Here is a 24,010-nt window from a genome sequence, read left to right as displayed (position 1 = left end):
TGCCTGCGTTCAGACACTTCTGCAAGGGAAGCCCTCTGCACAGACTGCCTTTCCCCTACCCAGGACAGACAATGACCCTTTGCTCCCTTCCCTCCTTCCTCATTTGCTCCCAAGAACTCGTACTAAGCGGACCAATTCTCACGCCAAACTGCCTATCTGCAGCTGGACACCTGTGCTCAATAGAGRACTGGGGGAATTACAACAGGTTTTCATTTTTGCACCATTTTACTCAGTCCTCCCCAGCTCAACATTTCACCTGACTCAGGTGTGAGAAAGAGCTTAGAGGCTGCAGACCCTCACAAGGACTCACCTTGGCACAGCGGGATTGCTTCGTTCCAGTGGAAGTAGCCTTGCGGGTGCTGAGAGCAGGTGGCAACACTGTGGCCAGCGAGACGGTAGCCTGTGTCACAGCCAAATCGGACCGTGCTCCCCGGGTGCAGACCAGTATGGCTGAGAATCAGTCCATGTGCTGGGGGCTGTGGGAGACTGCAGTAAGGAGCTGGAGAGAAGGGCAGAGGAAAATAAATACGCAGCTTCACATATCCAAGGCAGTGGATGGGCCATATCAAGACAAATTTCCTTTCAGATGAGGAATTAAATAGTGCTTTCCATAACCTAAGGTTGTACACGAAACTGAGAACTTGCAATGAATAAGTACAAAGTTAAAGGGGGAAAAAGTGCAGGACTATTATCCAAGTTTCACTCAGCTTTAGAAATTAAGAGTAATTTCTGGTAATTAAATATTACTTAATTCATTTACTGAGTAATGTCATTACGTATTTATGACATGCAAGCAAGTTCTCTATCCAACTTTATAACTTCCCTTAATTAAGATTTGCTAAGTTCCAAAAAATAGTAATTCATTTTAAGGAATTCTTAGCAAATATTCAATGGGGTTTTGCTGAATAAGCAGCTAAGACTTCATTATAAAGGAGAGGGTCATATTGCTCTGAGAGCAGCAGCAGAATGCCTGGCCAGGAGCAGGATATGTTTTAGACAGCTCTCTGCAAGTGGTGTAAGACAATAAGCCATGTACAAGTTGTGCCTTATGCACCAAACAGCTCCTATCACAAATTCTTATGTTTCACGACATTAATCACTGAAAAAGACACAGTAATTCAGTAACACAGCAATCTTCACTATGAATTACAGTCAGCAGAGCACTTTCTGAAGACCTGAAGCTGGAATAAACTGTCTAATCAATACTTCAGTCATACGCCAACAGCCTCCAAAAACCTATGCTGCTCAGACAATCTCCGAGTAGGACCCCCTTAGCTYTGCAGGCATCACAGTCTGCACAGTGATGGGTTTCACTTATCCAGATCCAGATTGTCTGCGGCTATGTAAAGATATTCAGGTTCTGATTCCTGAGACTGTTTGAGGAAACGAAGCCAAAGCTTCAACTTTTCTGCTGGAAATATTCCTACTTCCCCAAGCCTCAGCAGTTCTTGCAGAGACCTCAGAGTGAGGCCAGTTTTGTGTGCTTTCACAGACCGCRGCACCTTCTCCTGAGACAGATGGCCTATGCCCCTCTGTAGCAATTTTACAACAACTCTTAGCTGAAGAGATTGCCACATTCTTGGTGGAGGCATCTGGTCTCTGCTGTGTACTTACCAAAGTARCGGATTTTGAAGCCTTTTCTGTTGTATGCATGATCAGAAGACCAACGGAGATACACTTTGTTCCCACTGCTGGTAACAGTCAGAGGAGCAGAGTAGTTCCCACTCAGTGACAACAGCAGTGGACTTTGGCCAGAGGGACCTTTAAGAAAAGATGGAACAAGTGAAAGTCAGGGCTGACAACCAACAGTCACTCTTGGGCTTTATGTGCCAGGATGTATTTCTGCAGAGGGAACAGATGCATTTTGGAACYGCAGTGTACGAGCTTCCACTCTGCTACGAGCCTAGGAATGACAGCTCATGCTCAGGTTTCCTTCTGTGAACAGGAGTCCTCATGCAGACACCTGACCCCCAGGAAACCAAATGCAAATAAAGCCCTRCTGATCACAGTCAGACTATGATTTTGCACCAGGCAGTATGCCTTCAGTTCAGGTCACAATGTGCAACCTCAGGAGCATCAGCAGAGCACCTGCACTCTGCATTTGGTTACAAAGCTACGTCACTGTGAATACTGCCAGATCCCTTCTCAGTTCATAAGAACTCGTGGGCCTGAAAAACCTAGTTTGCATGGTTTTCAAGGATTAAATTCCCACCTTATCAACACATCCCTTCCCAGCAACATCTGCCACAAGTCTTTCAGCRGCTTGCTAACTCCTTCCCCCTGGAAAAATACTTAAGAGTCATCCTGATGCTGTCTTATCCAGAAAATCAATGAGTCTTAGGAGGAACTTTCTTTCAGTMTGGAAGAAGGCTACAGGTGTATTGGTGAAAAGCTCTCCCCACGGTGCTCTGGGAACTCAGAGATGAACAACTAACAATATTGCTGTTTCTTTCCTTTCCCCTCAGTTGCTAAGTAAAACAGCCTGGTGATTCTCTTACCATCAAAGATTTCAAACTCATCATAYTGTTTCTCACTCAGGAAGTACTCAATGGTGAGGGAGATGTTATACCCAGGTTCTACTTTCACCACCCATGAACAGGTCTGAAAATGAGGGTAACTTCCCAGGAAGCTCTGGCTGAGGATTACACCAGTGGAGTCTGTCATCACCTCATTCATCGGGCAGTGCACTAGAAGGAATGTGAAGGAAAAACAACAGAAAATGAATCTTCTCTTTCCACAGAGGAAGAAAGAAAGCACAAGACACCAGGACCAACAAGGTCTATCTTGACCATCTAGGTCAAGATAGAGCACAACTCCTGCCTGCTTATTTTGACTGGACACCTAGATCCTTGAGGTTCCACAGAGAATCCCCCAATCCTGACTTAGGCTTCAAATGAAGCATGCTGCATTTCCACAAATCTGAGTAATTGCCAAATTCAGAGGGGAAAAAAGCAACAATATGAACAATTTGGTTCAGCCATCTTCGCATCATTTCAGTTTTATGCTGATGTGGCTTTCAGAATCAATGGCATTGCAACCAAGCAACTATTCCCTACTCAAGTTCCAAATCACTCTGGAAGCCCTAGAAACTTTATTATCCGGGGGTAAAACAAAGCATGGAACTACAGCTTCTCCCGAGTCATCCATGGAGCTGTTAACTAGGATCTAAATACTCCAGTTCCTTGATCTAATCACTAGATCTCACTCAGCTTCTGGAAATATTGAACTCAGCTGAAAGCACTAACAGAAGGCCAGTGACAACACCCCCAAAAAAGAAGTTAACACAGACAGTGAACAAAAAGCATAAAAGGACAGGGATTGTTATTTATCCATAATTATCTCTAAAACCAGTGTAAATGCTATACTTGTATTAATAAAAAACAGCCAGAACTATTCAGAAGGAACAGTGTATTCTTTCCAAATCCTTAATCCCATCAGTGATTTTTTGACCTCTATAAATTGGTGGCCAGACGTAATTTAAGCAGTCCCTTTACCCGCAGGCTAACAACCATCAGTAAATAATTGAATGACCTCCCTTTCTCTCCTTCAATCCATGCTATTTCAAAAAGAATAAAGCTACAGAAAAATATCCCATTATATGGTAAGAATGTTCAGATAGGAGGGAATGAAGATGATGAAATAATCACAGTTGGAGTGAGCAAAAGTACCGGCAGGAATCCAGAGGATAAATAAGGTAACACGGTAGCATGGAAACATCTTTGGGATCCCTCCTGAGCAGCAGCAAGGTATACGATGCATCATGCTTGGGGCATTCATTTTTCTCCCATCTAATACATTTTGCAGCACTAATAGAGAAGCYGTTCCTCACAGGCTTGCCTCTCCGGAGGAATTCACTTCGCTGCAGTCTGCTCTTCCTTGCTTTGGCTGTTCATGTATCACTGGCAAACTGTCAGAGAAGAAGATCTCCCCCCTCGCAGAGTAAGGATGTTTGGTTGACTGCTTACTGGCTTCGCGAGCGCAGTCAGGCATCCAGTGCATCAGAACTCTGCTCAGCAAGTTTCAGTCAGTCCCAGTTCAGGAAATTACAAGCTTAAAGTGCTTTCCTGAGTTGGGGCCTTAGGGCCGAACTTTGGATTACCTAACATGATGCAAATCCTCCTAGAAATTGTGGAGAGCCTTCAAACCCCTGGGAGCCAGCGAGGCTGTAAGGTCCTTCCTCTGTCATTTATCAGACAGGTGCTGCAATAAGTCACTCACCAAATCCCTCTCCCCGTTATCTGCCTGCTGCTGCTTGAACCTGGGCGAGGGGCATGGTGCTAGGACATGCAGTGAGGCGGGGGAGGTGGTGGTGAGTAGAGGAGGCGCCTCGCCAAGGGGGCAAAGGCAGCTCAGTTTGGCGACTGGCTCCTTCCAGCAGTGAAACACAACACATGCAGGCTGAACCAGTTGGGAAATCACCTTCCTGTCCTGCGCTCTGGTTGCTGCGGCAGGAGGCAGGGCTGGATGCAGTTGCCCCAGATCCAAATCCTACTTCTCCTCTGTCCCGGATACCCCATAGCCATCCAGTCCTACAGGGACRGCTTTTTCATTCTGGAAGGCCTGTAGGTGCCACTTGAACATAGCAGCCTCCTCCAAAGGCCCTACCTAGTGGTACTACTGGGACCCCGAAGGTCCGCAAATTCACTCCAAAAACTCAGTATTTGCAAGGGAAACCGTCCCCAAGCTGTCATCCAGCTTGCTGCCTTCCTCAGTGAACATCCATAGGTTTGCAGCAGTTTCTGCACAAGAAGGCTTTGGTCAGCATGTTGAGCCCCAAAAGCATTACCTTCACAAGTGGGTGGAGGACCTTCAAACTGGAGATGAGTGCCTAGTTTGCAAGTCAGGATTTCATTTCCAATCAAGGTAAAGCCAGGAAGGCATCTGTATCTCACTACATCACCTATAGGCAGAAAAAGAAAAGATCTCAACTGAGGAGAAGGATCAATTCATTAAGGTCAAAACGTGCCTTGGGAAGAGAAGTCAGTGCAAGGTGCAAAGACCTCTCAATCCTGTCTCTGCCACTGAGCTCTGGGGCTGCAGGTCCTTCCTTGATTAGTTTTAGAAACACACTCAAATCCATGACTTGCTTGAGTCCTGCAGAACAGCTGCACAATTCAGTTATTTTATGAGATGAAATCACCAGCAAGTAAAAACAACATTCACCGCACTACTGCACTGCTTCAGGTCTACTTATATTCCTGAATTCACTTCTGGAGAACTTGACAGATRTGCAGGTCCACACCTCACAGGTCATCCCACCCACACTTGCTGCCTCTTTGGGCACAGCAATGCCTTTCAGGGACTGCTGCACCCGGCTCCTTCTCCACTACAATCCTGGGAATGTGGCAGCCATGGTATACGAAACAGGCCAYGATTGCACTGGCTTTATATGATATAAATGATATAAATTGGGCAGGAATTACAGGGGCAGAAACACATGCTAGATTTTCAGTTGGTACAAACAATTTCATACTAGTTAAACTATTCTGATTCATGCTAGCTAATTCAGGTGAAGACTCCCCTCAAAGAGAGAGGACAGTGAGAAAAGCTGCTTTAAAAAAAATCATGGCTCTTTCATTGTTTGGAGACACACTTTAAATGTGGATGTAACTATGAACAACAGCAAAAATACAAAAAGTGCAATCAATATGGGTGAAGGGCTCTCGAAAAAAGTACATCAGCCTCTAAGCTTTCACACAATGCTTATCTGAAACACCCGAAATACATGAAGGCCAAAAACCGTTATTGTGGAAAAGTYCTCTGAATGTTTCTGAACAAGCTCCAGACTTTCACAGAAGACAAATCACATTATCTGCACTAACAAAGAGAAGTCAGCTAGAGACAGTCCGATCAGTTTGATCTGCACTTTGACTTAGTGCAGAAGTCAGATATTAAGCAGGGTCACACATGCCTCCCCATGTCCTACAGAATGAAATGCATCTTCTTCAGGTCTCCTGAATCAGTGGCTATGGGGCACCAGCCCCTGGACAACACCCATGGATTCCTGGAGGCGGAGATAGTGGAAGGGAGGAGGGCTAAGTGGACTGCTGGACAGTGAAAAGCTACCTATGTTAAATTCTTCGTTCTCCGTGATGATTTCAGCGTTGGGCACAATGGTTGGGGGTTGACATCTGAASAGCTGATAGGCTGCGAGAGAACAAAGGAAAGAAGAGCAAATGTTACAGGTGGGATGAACAGGGCCATGGTTGTCATGTCAAGCAGATCCTCCCTCTCCAAGCGAGGAGAAGGAAGTGGCAAAACCACAGCCAGGCCCTTTCCCCCAGCCCCAAACCCTACAGAGCTGCCTCCAGTCATTCATGCACAAACTCATGTTTCTCCAAATTCTTACTTCCAATAGCAAACAAAGATTTTCATCATAGTGYAGAAATTTAGATGCCCAGACAGTGTTAGTCTGTTTGGATGAACACTGAGCCATCACTGATGTACACTGACATGAGGCAACACGACCTGCATCTTCTAGGATGCAAAGAGAAAAATCTTGGTGACCTCAAAAGGAACCAGGTCAATCACGGAAGACGAAAAGTCTCAGATTGCTATAGAGCCAAGTAAATCACAATAATTATTCAGAGAACTTCATCTTTAATGCCTGTCCTTGAACAAAGATTGCTAAACTCACAAATTTATTTTTAACTTGGAATTATTCATTAATTTCTTCTGCAAGTAATTCCAGGAGTGCAAATGGTTTGAATTGCAAATTCTGTAGGTAGCTTGCAATTCACAGAGTAACCTATGCAACACTTGTGTCAGTGCCTCATGTAAAGAAAAACCGTGCAAATCTTGAATTTTTTGTCCAATTTGACATTTTTTAGTGGTACCACATAGCCAAATGGGGAGAAGGCATCCAGTTAAGGAGCAGCAACAATTCCTTATAACTCACACACCTGACCAAATACATTGCAATTAGCAAATCTTACCATCAAAAATTAAATATTAGCAAACATTGAACAAAATAAATGTACTGCTTGCAAGTATATGGGTACATAACACTTGAGAACCTTGATGCTTAYGAAAATAAACACACAAAGGCTGTGAACATGGCTAAATTGAAAAAACGGTACTTGGAACTAAATGAATATTAATGAAAGACATTTTCTGCTATTTGCTCAGCATCTTTGCTCCCCCTGTGCCTGACCCTGGACAAGCATAACTTCCTCTGAAATTTATATCAGCCCTTTAGTTTAAGATACTGGGGCTCTATCTGCCACTGAATATTAATTCTTACTAACCCAATGATGTTAAACTCAGCACTGTGGCAAAGCTAGCAGTCATGGCAGCAACTGGATGAAGCTTGGGATCATTTCTTAAGATGTCTAAATATACATGTAGAGAAGTAGATGTCCCACCCTCCTTCCCAACGTAAAGAAACCCTACCCCATAACCCGGGGTAGGATAATACTTTCCCAAAAGGTGTGTGTGGAAAAACAGGATGCTGGCGTGCACRGGCAAGGGCTGTGGGGAGCGTACCAGTTTCTCAGCAGTGCGAGGGACGGGCTTACGCAGGCTGCATCCCGCACGTGCAAAGGGGAGGATAAAACCAAACACCCACCAGTGCAACGAGCTCGACCCGACAGAGGCATCAAAGGGAAGCACGGGCTCGGTAGGTACTTCTGAGACAGCTTTCCTGCCTGTTCTTTGCAATTCAGCAAAACAGCACATCGAAGGGCCGTGCTAACGAGTAAGGAGAGACTGTGCCGAGAGGAGAGCTGCAGCCCTTCGGCAGCCACAGCTCCCAGGCTTTCCAGTTTTACTTCTCTTTTTCTTTTTCTTTTTCTTTCCTAAGATCACAGTGGAACAAATGGCAGGCAAGGGAAAAAGCAACAGCATTCCCCACCAGCTGTTCTTCCAATTTTCCAGAAATAAGCAGCTGCTAGAAAAACTCTTAAACTCACTGCAGTGCTTCACCTCTGGGTCTAAAGCAGGTGCTGGAGCGGGGGGACACAGCAGAAGGTCAGTGACTGCCTAGTTGACATCAGTCTCAGTAGAAAGCCACTGCACAAAGATTAATGCTCTGAATATCTACCAGAAAAATTAAAATTTCCATAGAACAAAATGGCAGATGGAGCTTTAGGCCAAAATTTTAAACTTTTATTGGAAAGACCATTCTGTCCGAGTGCTCATTTTAGCCCATGTAAAGAGGCACATGCTGCCACGGCTGCCAAACAGACCTCTCCCGAAGAAGCAGGGCCTTCGGGGAGTGCCTAAAGGACACGTTAACCTCATTGCTATCTAGCTCCTGCACCRACCTTGGCCAAAACCTCCACCACGTCTCGCCTCGGCAGCTCTGTGCAGTCGTGCCTGCGGCAGGGAGGGATCTGCACTTTGCATTCGCACCGTGCCCAGCAGAAAGGCTCTGCTCCGGCTCAGCGATCCCGCCACCGTAGCGATGGTGACACTGTCACCTCATCCCCGGCGCAGAGAGGGACAGAAGCAGCACTGAGGGAGAATCTCGGTGGCACCGAGCCATCCCAGGCGGGAGCCACTGTTACGTACAAGCTTTCAAACACATGTTTGATGGTGGGGAGGGGGAGAAAGGAAATCTTAACAAAAATTAAAAGCTATTTAAAAACTGTTTGACAGCATCTATTGAAGTGGAAAGATAACCTGGCATTTACAGCATTAATCTCCTTTCCTTAATGGGCCATATTTCAATACAGAGTTGTGATGAGATGGTTTAAGTGTATGGGTGATACAGCATCAGCCGAGTTTCCTCCAGGAGCACATTCATTTGCTCTCAGCAGAATGAAAAAGAGCCTTGTCCTTGAAACCATGCAGGGACCCCCTGAGTTACTGTGTCATAAAACCCTTTCCCATCACGCTTGCACTGCAGCTTGCACTGGCACCTGAACTAACCCATTTAATAATAGGTGCAACATCATCATTTTTCAATGGATGCTATTGAACCTTTAAGCTTTCTGAATTACTCTTTTGTTTCCCTTCCTCCATCCTAAGGATCTGTTTCTTTGCAGGCATTTAAAAGGGCAATGGTTCTCTTACAAAGGTGTTGATCATCACTGTATGGGAAAAGACGATTTAAGGCTAAAGGAGGATGTCTTCCATGTCCTATATCTGCCAATATGCAGGCACAAAAATGAAAATACACACTGATATAGATCCAGAGGAAATTCCATTTCCTGCAGTTACACCTCAAAGAGTAACGCAAAAGATTTAACTGCTGGCACTGGCTGATTCCTAGGTGACATCTTCTCCACCTTTTTCTCAGGCTTTCCTGCAGTGGAAGGTACCATAGCATAGAATGAAAATCCAAGACCAAGAGAAGAGCCTCACCCCGGAGCCAGCCAGCTCAATCAGCCGAATCTCTGGGGTTACACTTCATGTTCAAGTTCCATGTACAAACAGCAGATGTTGCTTCCAGTAGAAGGCTGAGCAGTCCCTAGAGTGCCCACCTGGTTAGCAGGTTATAAATGACTGATGGCCTTCAGTATTTCCTACCAGCATGAACCCCAAAACTATCATGCCTGGAATGCCTATAGTTGTTATGATACATTGTATAAACCACTAGCAAAAGGAACCTCACTATAAAGCCTTACCAAGATTAGAGAACAGCAACATATGCTAATGGGCTCTAACCACAGCAATGATAGCATCTAATTCATATTACAAAAGGAAGCATTCGCTGAACTGCAGCAGTGTTTACGTACTGCTCATTTCCGAGCCAAACTGTCTGAACCATAATTTTTTGCATAACYGTTATATATGCACCATTGTCTGGTAATATAAATCTTGCAGTGTTTTGCAGCAGTAAACTAATTCCCTCAGAAGCCTAGCAAACATTCTTTAAATTTAGCCTATCTATATAATGCTTGCCTTTTTGGAACTGAACATAAGCTAAGACATTCTGCACTGATTCTTCGTGTAATTGATGTTAGACTTTGCTGAAGTTGTTGCAAGCAAATTACCGAAGCAAGAGGAGGTCTCCATTTGCACTTTCCAAAATCCCTGCACTGCCATAGGAACTTGTTAGCTAAGCCAATTTAAACTTGGGCCCTTGTTTAGCAGTGGAAACAACTGCCCTTATTTCTATGTAATACCTAACATTTCTCTAGTGTGAACTACAGTCACACCAAAGAATCCTCAAATAATTCAGCTGAAAGAGTCAGTTCGCCCACTACACCTCTCAGCTAGAACATGGACGTCATTTAAAAGAGGACAGCAAGACCACCCAATCGATTTAGCACAGCTTTGGCAGGACAACACCATATCTAGGTATCACTGCAGGAAGGAGAGCTTTAGGTAAACAAAGCGGAGCTATCCGTAATGGAATCTGGCATGGAGAGGACGGTATTTACAGGCATCACCCTGGGAGGCAGGCATAGCATTGCCACGACTATTAGTTTGCAGGCACTTGATCTGTAGTTGAATTATCACAACGTTACAGATGGATTTCCACATCTGCACAGATTGTATGACCACTTGCCAGCMCTCAATCGCTTAAGAGACCTCAAATCGCAAATCGGTGAAAACCAAAGCCCTTTGTGAGAGACTTTAGGTTAAAGCAGTATTTTTTTGTTAATATCTTCTCTTCCCCAGAACTAATCTTCCCTACAACAAGCCACAATTAATCCATGCCCCCTCCACATGCAGTAAGGAGGTAAAAAGCATACGTTGCTCAGTAAGCAATACAGACCATAGAAATAAACGGCAAAAATCCCTCCATTGGCCGCATCACTGTGGAATTTCATCAGGACCTGATTGGAAGAGCTTTGGGCTGATTTCTTAGCAGAGTTGCCAGTGAACACGCCAAGCTGTGGGGCTGTTTGCTGTGGACCATCCCTAAAACCACAGGTCAGAAAGACCACAAAAGAGCATTAATACATATCTTTAATCCYAGGCAACAAACAACCCCCTACGCTGTATGCACATAAACTTCTTTCTGTTCTTCTCCCCCCTCCTTTTTCCACATCTATATCAGAGTCTCAGCAGCTTTCTAGGTAGTTAACCTGGACCCCCAGCCCCTCTCCCCTCATTATTATAATATGGCAAATTTATTCTGGCAGTGCATTGCTGACCCAGTAGACAACTGCAGACATGAACTTCACTTTTATCCTCAGAACATGCAGAACATCCAAGTTTTCCAACGGAGTTTTACTCCCTGTTTACACAGTTTTCACTCCCTTCTCCAAACTGGAAAGGAAGATGCTAGCCTGTAAGACTCCTGGGGTAAAGGTCTCAGTATATGAAAAATCAGTGTCATATCATTAACTTCAGCAGATCTGCACCCATTTTACGTCACCTCAGGCCACAGTTCCCAGTTGCTGCTATTTAGAAAGGCAGCTGAAGGTCACAGTCATGTCCTGTGGCCAACACAATACTAGCATTGCCTTTGCATTCTGTGATACCAGGTTTGATTGTATGGCTATATATCTCTGATTGCAGCAGAAAAGCTAARGGAGGACACTGAAAAATACAAATGATTTACCAATGTGTTTTTTTCTTCATATAGATATCTCTCTATGGATAGACGCTATATATACAGTGATTTTGCAAAAAGGAAAAAAACTGAGTCCCAGAAAATGTCTGTTGGAGAAATTAGAAGTGAAAAGCAATTCCTATTATGTGAGTCTGAACAAGATTCATTTCAACTAAATTCAGCTTGAGATAAAGACCCCGTTTACCATTCATAAAGTCTCCTCTGTAAAGCCCCTTAGGCTTCCCAAGAGATGTTTCTTTACTCCATTCAGCAGAGCATTTCAGAGATGAAGGGACAAGCTGATGAAAGACTCCAGCAGGAGGAGCAGGGCTCTGCATCTGAACAATATCTCGCTACAGCCTGGATGCCGGTCTGCGTTCCCTCACTGGCAACTCATCCCCCAGACATGGTAATTGGACCAAACTGGCCCCAGCGGGACGTGGACTGCTAATCCCAGGCATTGCAGGGGTTTGATGTGCTTCATTTTTAATAGCTGATGATCACAGAAATTAATGGTAAGACCAACTAGAAGGTCTGAGAGGCTCTGGTATACAATCAAGGGTGGAACTGCTCCCTGTGATCTGCATGACACCACTGAAGTTAGCAGCAAAGACACCATAAAAGCTAAGGATTGAGGCAGACTCCCTCCTAGAGCCAAAGGATGAGATTTCCACCATTTGCTTTAAAAGTCCAGCCCTTCAATGATCCCTCCACTCACTGACCTTTTCTTTGCAGTCCCTGCCTGTGTTTTTCAGGAGTGCGACATTAACTATGTTTGGAGATAATCACCTTGCCCATTGATAGCCTCTTGCAACACATGGTCCTTTATCTATAGGCCCTATCAGACAATACGAGCTAGACAAATTCCCAATCTCTGTCCCATTATTCCCAATAGATACTTTCTCCCCCTCTCAAACTCAGCACCATCCCTGCAATGGGCGTTCTATTGAGCTGCAAGACTGTTTTGCTGAAATGGAGCCCTGGTAGCCAACACCCCGCTCTGGTCAGTCCTCACATCTTTGCTGTACCCACCAAATAGTGATGAAATCGTTGTAGGGCTCTGTTTGCAGCACAGTGAAGTTGAGATGGATCCCATATCCCACCGGCACTGTAAGGAGCCAAGTGCAGTCCTGGGAATTGGGATACTGGTTGGGGAAGCCAGGAGAGTAAACTGTACCATTCTGGGTGGTGACGTTCCCTCCACAGGGCACTGCAGGTAATTAGCAAACAGAAAAAAAGATCTAATGAAGAAATATCCCCCAAAACAGTAACTCTGAAAGACCTTCTCCTTCTCTCCTACTTGTCCTTCTACCCTTCAGTTGAGCAAGACTGAAATCCCTGCTAACTCCTGAGCCCACTCAGTTGCTCAGTTCCTCAGCCCCAGAAGGCTGCTCAGCAAAGCCCCAAGTGCTGTCCTCTGAGTAAGAGGCAGAGCTGGTTGCCTAATCACTACAGGAAGAGTTTAGATGCAGTCCCTTTGCACAATGATAGGCTAAACTGCTGCCAGAAAACCTGAATGATCTGTAGCAAGTAGACTAACACAAAGGAATTGTTCTCAGCAAATGCACATAGTGATTTATGAGCTGGGCTGGATAAAAAAGTTGGCAATTCTGCATACAGGTGAATGTAAACCCAAAAGCTTGGTCTAGCTTGCCTTGAACTATTCAGATCTGTCACAGCTACACCTAACCTTTTCAACTTAATTCCATTACAATAAACTTATTAAATACTTCAGAGCTGAAAGGAGACTACCAGGGCTTTTCATATGGATGTTGATAGCCAGGTGCACGAATAAACTCCATCTTATGCCCTAATGAGGGTATTTGGGCTACACCAGCTGTCTGCATCCATGCATAGAAAATACACCTCCCGACCAGATCACACCAGTGGGCAAATCCATCCACTTGTTCATACAGCATGGCCTGGACCAGACCCACAGAGCAGCTGGGTTTTCACAGAGTGCATCTGAGCAAGGGGGGAAAAGATGATTTATTTTTATGACAGTAGCATCCAATTCATTAATCAAGAAGACAGTTCTATTGCACTAGGTATTTTACAGGTCTAAGTGAACTTGCAAACTAAACAGAGAAAATTTTACACAGCCTGAGCAGCAAAAAGAGGGACAGAAAGATGACATCCTATTGAAGGTAATGGAGGAGGGCTGCAGCAGGTCTGTATGTCCAAGAGTTTGAAGTACAAGCATCAGCTTCTGGGCCTCCCTGGCATGGAAGTCCAGTTGAAACGATGATAACATTTGCAGGGTGCGGCAGATAATCCACAGCAAACAAAGGTATGTCCACACGGGGAAGCGWAGACAGCATCCTCTGCCTCCACTAGCCTGCTTCTAGAAGCCAGGCAGCTACTCCCAGTTCTAGGCCTAGGTTAATACAGTCTTCCAGTACAGCTTTTTAATTCAGGCTCAGTGCTATGCTAATATAGCAACAAAGCTTCCAGATCAGAGCTTACTGCACTATCTGCACCCATCCATGCAATGTCATTCATACCTCTTACATGTTATGGGCCAGATCCTCCTTCTGCGCCTTGGCTTTTCACACAAAAGTAGCTCCACAGACTCGTACCACCCTGGACATGATGTGATGTACCACACATAAGGTTACAGCCAGGCCCAATATATTTACTGCCTAGTTCTGCTCTGCTTACTCGCATGGTCTGTCAAGCTGAGAAAAGCATGTGTATTTATATAAATCCATACATTCATTTTCCAAAGAACCTGAGGGCTTGGTTCCTTTCTGCTCTGCTAAGCAGCAGGCAGCCTGCAGATCTCTTGGAAAACTCCCTTAAGAGGTGCTGGGAGCTTTGGCCTCCATACACTTATTTTAGAATTACAACTTCTCTTTTAATTAAAAGAGCTTCCAGCTGCACCCTGCAGGGGAAAGGTGAGGCACTTAGCCTAAGGCAGCGAGCCCTCACTGCTGSCTGCTGGGTGAAAACGGACTATCTAGCTTGATGGCATTTAAGGCAACAGCTAGAAAAGGCAAGTTCTACAATGACTTTAACASTACTAACAGTCCAATAGATGTCCACTCAGAGAAGAAAAAGTAATGGCCCAAAACATACCTAAGCCTTCGCACTTCTGCGCTATCAGAAGTGCTGCAGAACATGCCAACTACCTAAAGAAACACAGCGAAGGAAGGACTGGATTATTGCAGCTGGCAAAGCTGATGCCTAGGTAAACAAGGGCCTAATCCTGCCACCTCCATCACACTAACCCCATCAGCAGCACTCAGCATCTAGTGGGCTGAGCACTCACCAASCAGGCAGTTTCTCAGCTCCTGCACATCTCCAGTAAACCACCAGAGTCAGTTAAAGAGCAGCTGATGATCCAGTTCGCTGTATTTTGTGTTCTCTGCAGTTCAAGGARTTAAGACTTAAAAGAGGAATAATATCATATCTCCATCTCTCTCCCCAGTGCACAGCTCTTTCAGACCAAGTGCTGTAGGGGAGGCTGGGATAAAAGTTTGCGCTCAGTAGAGTTACAGCAGGAAATCTTCAATAAGCAGCCTTGAAATTCTTACGGGTTCATGTGAAAGACCCTTCTAAAGCAAACCACCCAAAAACTCTGTCTGTCGGTCCAAAGGATACAGGTTGAACCAGCCCTGTTGGAGTTTGAAAGAGAATCTGGACATTCCAGCTCTGATGCCTAAGAGGTAGATCCACTCTCTAGCACTACGAGGTCCTCATAATGCACACYACATTCAGAAAGGATATCCTGTTCAAGGTTACCAGAGAACTCCCATCTAGATCGTTCCGGAAAGGCCATCACTGCCACACTAAGGAGACTTGACAGGAACAGAGTTCTCCCACACTACAAGTCCCTACAGCTGCAAGGGTCTTTTACCTGGGCGCTGGCATGGCAAGGACTATGAAGTGCACKGCAGCCCAGCAGGGGAGGCTGCATACACAAAGAGCAAGGATGATCAAAGCTTCTTTTCTCTACCTAATTATTCAGGTACGCTGGCTCACCACAAAAGTTTTGACTTTGACAGTTATTTGAATTGGTAAAAGGCAAAAACCTTACTTTGGACAATAAAAAACTGTTCTAATCATGCTCAATGTCAGCATGAAATAGCAGGCTGGTGAAAGCGGGAAAGTAAAAAATGAGAAAGAAAACCAGGAAGAGAAGGCTGACTCTGTGAGCTTTAAACCTGATGAAGTGGTAGCAGTCATTCCACAGGGCCAATAAATCAACACAGTTGATTTTTTTTTAGCATAAGCATGGAAGACAGATGCCATAGTTGCCACGCAAGAGAACAAGGAGAGCTCTCTGGGAAACACATCTGCRAAGAGTTTGCAGACAAGATTTGAGATATAGTTTCTGCGTTCTCCAAAAAAACAAGAGGACAAAAAGTGATGTAGTCTTGATTTGAGTTTTTTGTCTGCCGTTAAGTTCACRAACAAGCTTGGGAAACTCATTTTACTGTTTGTGATTCAATGTTTCTYCATCTAGCTGTAAAAGAAGTCATTATTGACTTCTAGCATGGGGAAATTGGATCAACTAGAGAATTAGTACCTGCAAGGCCCTTTAGAGCCTCAGGGAAGAAGGAGAGCTCTGTGGATCAGGTACTTAAAAACACTAAATGAATGGAGGCTGAACACTGTTGAAGAAATAGAGCAGACTATTATCATTGCTATGACCCTAGACTGCTTCTTTCAGCACAGCTCCCACTGACATCAGCAGGGGGACCGAGAGCGACAGTCAGTCCTCACCCATAATGTGAGATTCAAACACTTCACCTTAAAAAATGAACSTTGGTTCTGAACTGTTCAAATTGGTTCCTCTGACTAGAGTGAAACCTGTTGAACATCAGCTCACTGAGTCTAGCATGCTTCAACACCCCAGGGGTTGAAGCTTTATTCAAACTGCTCATGTGCAGCCTGCCTACAGCAATGGTTTTGTTTCCAGACAAACTTTAGCACATTCACCAAACAGTGGCTCAAAAGGAGGCCGAAGTGGAGAGCTGAAGCCTTTCTTCTCCCCAGAAATGCCAGTGTGAGTGCTCTCAGTGTAACCCAAAAGCCATACCTTCACACCTGGGCAATGGGTGGTCCCAGTTCCTGTTGGTGCCATGCTGACATGTGAGGACAGGGTGTCCAATCAGATGGTATCCAGGAAGACACTCGAAGGAGATGGACTGACCAACGTTGTAACCGGCGCCTCTTACAACACCATTTGCAAAAGGTTCTGGGTCAGGACATTCCTGTAGTTCATAGGCTGAAAAAAGGATAAGGAGGAATGTTTCATACTTCACATTTTCTCATAAAAATAGGAAGAGTACATTCACCATGCTGTTTGCCTACTTCCCCCTCACATGATGWCTTAATTGAAAGAGATAAACTTTAATGAACCATGCCCACATCTGCATTGAGGGAGAGGAAAAATCCTGCTGCTGGTTTGTGGTAGCCTCAGTCACTGACATCTACCTTGGTCCTCTGGAGTCTCTCAGAAGCCTGTGTTCASAGTCACTCCACAGCTCACTTCTAATTGGGAAATCTGCATTGTTTTTCAACAAAATGTGGACAATCCTGATGACAAATGCAAATCAATTGGCTAACATGCTCCACCTGGCATTATAAATTATTGGTCAGCCCTGCTACAGCTAATTTGCATTGCAATTTCCAGGAGATTACCCAGAGTGCCTCACAGAGCACACTGCTTCCTAAATTGTGCAGTAGTGCATGAATTATATGGTGCATGAACAGGACAGCCAAGGCAAAATTAATGTTTTCAATTAAGTATGAGTAGCGGCTTTTATTGCTATTTCTGGGGAGTCAGCCCTTTGCCAGCCCTTGACTGTATCACATGGATGGAGATACAAGCTCCTTCCTTCCCACTCAGATCTCTCCCCTGTGCAGTGGTTGGATCGCTTGGCTCCTACTGCCACACATCAAAGTCTGTCCTAATTGTCTTCACTATGAAAAACACTGTCTCCCCTTGGGATCCTTTGCTCCTTTACACTCCCATATGCCAGGGACAGGTAGACAGAGAAGACCAAAGGGTTTTGTAAAGATACTAGTCAAGGCAGAGCTGTGGCTCATGCAGGGCTGAAAGTTYATGTCCTCTGCCAACAGCGCAACGGCTCACACGCAGAGGCACTGCGAGCTGGATACTCGACATTCCCCCAGGCTCCGACAAGAAACAGCTGGTTTGGTCCTATATATGTTTCAGCTTCCCTGCCTTTTAAATCTCAGGCTCCTTCCAGTGAAGCTGCCAGCAGGCTGCAGCAATAAACCAGAGTCTCAGCAAAAGCTGGGGAACTGGCTCAGGAGACCTCTCTACCCCTCACAAGTGAGGGATGCAGCACGTTCTCATGCTGCGTGTGCTGCAGCGGCACAAGCAGAGGGAAGCTGCCAGCCAGGACTGTCAATCCAGCACCTTCAAAGAGCAGCAAATGCAGTAGAAGAAGCACTTASAGGGTCTTGCCAGGCTGGTGTCAGAGACTGAGGCAGTTGCCACCCAGAAGAGAACACACAAAGCTGGGGAGTTGTCTGAGGACTGAAGTTAGACAAGAATGTAGGCACTTCCACTCCGCCATCAACTCAAAAAACGTACTGAGGACATCTTTTGAACTTAGTAACAATTTATTTCTCTGCTTCCACTCCAGCTTTCTGTGCCAGCCCCACTGGTATATTATTTGGTATATATTAACAAGTAACCTGCTCCTCTCCCCTAGCCTGCTTCAGTGTAAGGCTAGGCTACATTACAGCTAAAGAAGAAAGTGCCTGGGAACGTTTAAAACGGAACTCAGTTGCAACTAAGACTGAAAAGCAGCTACAAAATCCCAGAGCAAAGTCATGGCTGCTAAGGGCTCCTCTTTTTGCACATGACAGTCAAGAGAGCCAAGATCTAAGTGAATCTGGCTGGAATTAATTCAAAGGCATTTCACTGTCACAGAGCACTCGAGGAACATGTTATTTGCCGTAGGCATAAGTCAGGGTGAACAGATTCCAGTTATTAGGATTAAGCATGGCCTTCGTGTAACAGCTTTCCACTAATTTGGATTAAGTCCTCATGGAATTAACTCAACAGAATAGCAGACACTGCCTTTTACCCTCCCTGCCGCCCTTATCATTAGCACCTGGGGACAGGATTGTCCCACTGCTGCTTGTTCAGGGGCCTCCTTACCTTGGTATTCCAGCTTAAAGCCTGGCTTGTTCTGAGAGTGGTCGCTATGGAAGTACACAGTGGTTTCGTGAGATGTTGACAAGAGGGAGCCTGGGATTTCCGTGCCGCTGAACCGCCCAATGACGTTACTAGTGTCGTACGGCCCGTTGCGGATTTCGACAAAGTCATGGTTTGGCTCAGTGGAGAAGTTTAGGAACTGGATGTGAGCACCTGGGAGAAAGAGCAAACAGTCTGCCTCTAAAGCCATACACAGGCCGTAGCACGTCAGCACTATTCACACGACGTCCAGAGCAGCTCAGTCAACCAACAAGGGTACCTTTATCCTGAAGGTCAGGGTACCTCTAGGTATATGGATTCTGCTAGTTTCAGACAAGCTCGGGCTGTGCTGTTTCATGATGCTTGAGTTTTTGTGCAGTCCTCTCCCTCTGCCTGACACCAGAGAAATTAGGAAGGCAAGCACAGTGCTACTTGGCCAAACCTCTTTGCCAATCTGTGTGCAGCCAGCTCAGCCAACAGGCTAGTCTGAGCCAGGTGTTTTGTTGTACCAGTAGCACACTGCAGATGCGCAGCTACACCAGKAGGAAGAGAGTTAATTCAAGAAACCGAGCGAGTTCTTGCAGGTGTGCGTGCTTTTGTCTATCAGCAAACAGCCTCCTGGCAATCAGGCACCCTGATGGGGCCAGCCTGGAGAAGAKTTAAGCTGGAGGCATCCAAATTTCTCTCTTGTTAACAGCTGGGAAGATCCTAATTTTGCATGTGCCAATGCCTTCACAAACTCTAGCTGACGCAGGATATCATCTGATACAATCCTTAGTCACTGTTTACATTTATAAGGGATGAAGCAACTAGTGATGTTTTAACACAACTACAAACATGAATAGCCCAAGTTGGGGAAGTACACAAGTACACAAGTACACTAATAAATGATGTTACAACTGGTTCAGAGGCATGCCCATTAATCTGTATCAGCCTATTACGTTCCTCAGTGGCCTGCAATCACCTTTTAATAAAATATTTATCATTTTGTAGCACCATATAAGTGCACCTGTAATAGAAAGTGTGATTACGATGTCAAACAACAGAATTTCTGTAACTCATCTTGGCAGGCAATGCATTCAGCACAGACCGTTTACTCATTGAACAGGGTTGTTATCTTCCTATCATCTATTTTATGATATCATCAAAGCAAAATCAGCTGTCTCACCAAACCCCACTGGCAGCAATATCTTCCATGTGCAGTCCAGGTTGCTTGGATAGTTTCCTGGGAACCCAGGGCTCAGGAGTACCCCCTCCATCTCTTCTGCTGTTCCTCCACACTGGGCTGAAAAATCAACAGTGTTAATGGTAAGGATCATTTGCAGGACTCTCTGGATGATGGCTGCGGCCAGCCACTCATTTGGGAAATAAACAGGTTAAAAACTTGCAGGGGAAAAAAGTCTGCTACGGAATTAGCACAAAGTTTGCCATGCRCTGCTCTGGCCACATTACTAACGCATGTGCCTTTCTCCTGCCCTCTGGAGCTTAAGAGCCTTCATCTAGAGATCCAATTCTGGCCACGAGAGTGGGAGCAACAGCTCTAAGCTGCTAAGATGTAAGAGGAGCGACAGCTGGTCTGTTCTAGTCACTGACATTTGACATTGTAGCAATACAGATAATGCACGTGGCAATTGTTTGAATTTTTAACTACAGTAATTTTTAATTACTGTGAAGGAACAGACTGATCTTCTTATTTTGACTCCAGTAACCTCTACTGCTTTTTCTGGTTARCTGTTCTACCTTGACTGCTACACTTGTCAATCTCTGGGCAATTACTGATAAATATAGAAGAGTATGTTTGTGTACTGACTGAAGTAAATTCCCTACAAAGAAGTGATCCACAGATGACAGAGCACAAAATATGTTTACAAAAGGTATCACATGAAATTTAAACACAGATAGCATCTTCTCAGGCTTATCTGGATGACCTCTACGTTGTTACTGGAAGCAATACATTGCTACAGAATACACCGGCTCGTGCTTCTAACAGGTTCTGACAGCAAAGGTACAGACTGCCTTTGTCCAATATCTCATTAGGCATGTACTTGCTACTAACGAGCATTTTCCCCGAAGTTTTCTCTTTCTTTTTCCTCTTAATGGATCTTTAATATAACTCCTCCTAAATTATTTAGGAGCCAAGTATCTGGATGAGATAGACCAGAAGGAAATCAGCACAACCCGCCAGGGAAGCGGGATGCTCTCCAAGCAGCGGAGCAAGGGAAACCTGAGAGCACAGAACAAGTCCCAAGCTGGTCAACATGGGGTGCTCCTGCAACCCAACAAAGATGGTCACTCACAATGACCTGCTTGCACAGAGGTGTTTATGCTTTTCTGAACTTGTAAGACTTCTTTTTCAGTCAAGTGTGACATAAGATGAAAAATGTGGACAGACAGGTGGATGGGTGTTTGTACCCCTGCACTTGTCATCRCTGTCCACAAACAGGTAATCTGAATTAAGTCCCACTAGTGTTTATACTGCGATAGTGCGCAGGAGGCTCAGATCACCAGGCAAAACCCTACTGAACCAGATGACTGACACCCAATTAAAAAAAGAAAGAAGAAAACTTGAAACCTGGAGTTGCTCATCTGGTCATCAACCCCCAGAACACACCCTCCGTACTGGAATTCTCAAACTCTGATGCTGAGCTAAGGGGCTTCTGGTTTCTTTCAGAGCAAATCCTGTTGGTATGAGCTCTTCAGCTCAATCATTTCTGCTGTAACTATCTCCGTATTTATTGCTGGCCTGCAGATCATCGGATAAAAGAGTCGTTAGCTCTTATAATTACTTTAAAGCAAAATGATGTAAGCTAGAACAGCAGGAGCCTGAAATAACCATTAACTAAAGCTATTAAATGCATAAATGTCTCTCTCAAAGCTGTAAAACGTGGAATATGAATATTAAATATCTAGATTTGCTAAAAGGAAAATATTGTCTGAAAATAAYCCAAAAACTCCCAGCAAGTTCCCCTCACCCCTTCCAGGGTTGTTCCAGAAGTAAGTCCTTCCAGGGCTTACTCCTCCCCCCATGGATATCAGCCACCCAGTTCCTTTCTCCTATGGCCCAACACGCTCAGCAGCCTTAGCCCTTGTCCTGAGAGTGTGTCACGGACAAACAGCTGTCGTGGCAAGCAACCTGTCTCTTGCTGGTCACTTAGGACCTGTTAGACACCGAAGTGAGGACAACAAAGCACCAAGTTGTGCGGTTTGGAATTATCAGGAGGAAATCAGGCTCCAGTAAAAAATGTAGTTTCTGTGACATCAAGACACATTTCAAGAAACAGTTCATGGAACTTTGCTTAAGATGGAAAGAAAACCCAAACCAATAAAAAACAATCTGCTTTCAATATAAAGGAATGTTAGATTTCCCTTTTAAACGAATCTTTGAGGACATCTTTTTTTGCATTTACATTTTACACTACAGCCAAATTTTGAACACTTAAAATAAAGCATTCTGGTTAGCCCACTGGGACTTTGTCACTGAAATTTCCTTTTACGTAAAGAAGGATTTTTTCATCCTCTATCTTGCTTTTAGAACAAATTCGATTTTTTCAAACTTGTTTCTTTGCAAATAGAACTCCTGTCCTTGCTGAAACTTCAGCAATTCTCTTGTCAAATGCCAGGAACAAAAGGGATCCATCTGAAAATAAACCTCCTGTACTGTGTCCCTGGCTGCTGTGCTGCCATACCACTACCAAGATAAAATCACAGACTGCAGTATACCTTAGTTTATAATAGCCACTTTTAAAGCACCTTCTCTCTCCAGTTCTGATACGGGAAAAGTGATTGAGAACTGGAGTGTGTTGGGGCACTGGAAGACGGAAGAGGTGAAGAAAACTCCCAGAGGCCCTGCAGTAACGATGTGACTGGCTCAATATGGGCAATTAAGTTTCCCTCATTTCATTAGCAGCCAATTTACACAGATTTTTAAAAAGGTACCCGCCAGCTAAGAAAGAGCAAGAATCCTACCGATGCAAAGTGGAGGTGGGTAATTCCAGCGGCGGACAGTCCCTGGCATACAGGAAATGTGAGAGTGCCCCTGAAGAAGAAAGAAAACAAGACACATTTTGGAGTCTTCCTCTTCCCAGAGTGCTTGTTGTTCTCCTTTTTTATTGGAAAATACTCAATACCTGAAGTGCATAGCCTGGTTCACACTGGAAAGAGACAACATCGTTCACTAAATACCGCTCTCCTATCTTCAGGCCATTCCCAGGAACGGGAGGCTCTGGGCAGCTGGACAGGCCAACGGCTGGGAAGAGAAGAGTAAGATGAATGCTCCAGGGAGAGGATGGCACGTACACCGAAGGCAGAAAGAATGAAAATCCACACCTACAGTTCATCCTGACCTCTACTGTGTACCAACAACTTCCATCACCAACATCCAGCGGGAAAGGCCCATGGCCTTGGGTTCTCCATAGGAAGTCACGCTGTTTTCCCCTGTCTTTTATAGGATATGTCAGGAATCTGGAGGTATTCACATCTAGTGCCTCTACTTTACCTGGAACATGCTATTCTTAGCATGCAAAAGTATCATGTTTCGTTTTGTGATTCATAGGCAAAAATGTTTTTAACTGAACCTTAATGATTCAATGGAAGAGCTATGTCTGTGACATATGTCTGTATGTCCAGCGGCAAAGTAAAGACTGCCTTGTTCTCAAACAGTCACAAATCAGAACACACACCACAAACTCTCTCCGTAAGAGGTTTGTATTCAGGTTATGTCGTACATTCTTTTACCAGTCAAACACTATTTGATAAAAGAATAGAAAGCACGCAAGAGGGAACTATGCCGGCTGTCCCTTGCCAGATGAACTCCATTTTATTTGAGTCATGCTTGCAATATAAAGGGCGTATTTTACTTGCTGTATGTAATTTCTCCTTTTTTGGTAGAAGCAGCAGTTCCACACCCCTACACTACTCTCTCTGTTTTCAACTACAGAATGAATTTATCGTGTGATATAAGCAGCAATAAGAGAGGCGAGTCTTTGAAAGTGCCCTATAGAAAAGCCTACAAAAATTTAACCCAAGCTACAACAGCAACTAAGAAGATTCTGCTACAAACTTACTGAACAGCCCCAAAAGTCACTTGCCAGGTTACTCTCATTTACATGCATGCCACCCCCTTCTCATTCTGCAACACCAAATGGAGATAAAATGAAGACAGGCACTGTCAGCAGCCACCTCGCACCCACCGTAGCTCAGCTGCCTGCTGGAGCCTCCCTCACTCTCAATGCTAGCAGCTGCCACTAAAAGATAACCTTCCGCATCCTTCCAAGGGCTAACGCTCTGCTTAAAACCGACAGTCTGGAGGCTGAGCCAAAGGCAGATGAAAAAAAAGAAATGAGTGTGTGTGATGGTGACTTTCTTTCTGAACCTCTGGTCAT

General features: G+C 44.8%; 1 protein-coding gene across 1 annotated transcript in view; it reads right to left on the bottom strand.

Annotated features, from left to right (window-relative positions):
• CSMD2 (CUB and Sushi multiple domains 2) overlaps positions 1–24,010 on the bottom strand; it is a 324,269-nt gene that overhangs the window by 42,907 nt on the left and 257,352 nt on the right. Inside the window, exons 38-49 of the mRNA XM_085306730.1 lie at positions 22,757–22,875; positions 22,596–22,665; positions 19,798–19,914; positions 18,594–18,803; positions 16,494–16,682; positions 12,482–12,659; positions 10,667–10,812; positions 6,067–6,147; positions 4,787–4,900; positions 2,499–2,687; positions 1,615–1,761; positions 311–499 (exon numbers count right to left, since the gene is read on the bottom strand). Coding sequence (XP_085162856.1) covers positions 311–499; positions 1,615–1,761; positions 2,499–2,687; positions 4,787–4,900; positions 6,067–6,147; positions 10,667–10,812; positions 12,482–12,659; positions 16,494–16,682; positions 18,594–18,803; positions 19,798–19,914; positions 22,596–22,665; positions 22,757–22,875 — 1,749 coding nt within the window. The remainder of the gene's footprint in view (positions 1–310; positions 500–1,614; positions 1,762–2,498; positions 2,688–4,786; positions 4,901–6,066; positions 6,148–10,666; positions 10,813–12,481; positions 12,660–16,493; positions 16,683–18,593; positions 18,804–19,797; positions 19,915–22,595; positions 22,666–22,756; positions 22,876–24,010) is intronic.

Source organism: Rhea americana, unplaced genomic scaffold (genome assembly GCF_003343005.1).
Source record: "Rhea americana isolate MKP2758 unplaced genomic scaffold, rheAme1 scaffold_246, whole genome shotgun sequence".
NCBI lineage: Eukaryota > Metazoa > Chordata > Aves > Rheiformes > Rheidae > Rhea > Rhea americana.
Note: the sequence above shows the minus strand (reverse complement) of the source record. Positions and strands in the feature narration are given on the sequence as shown.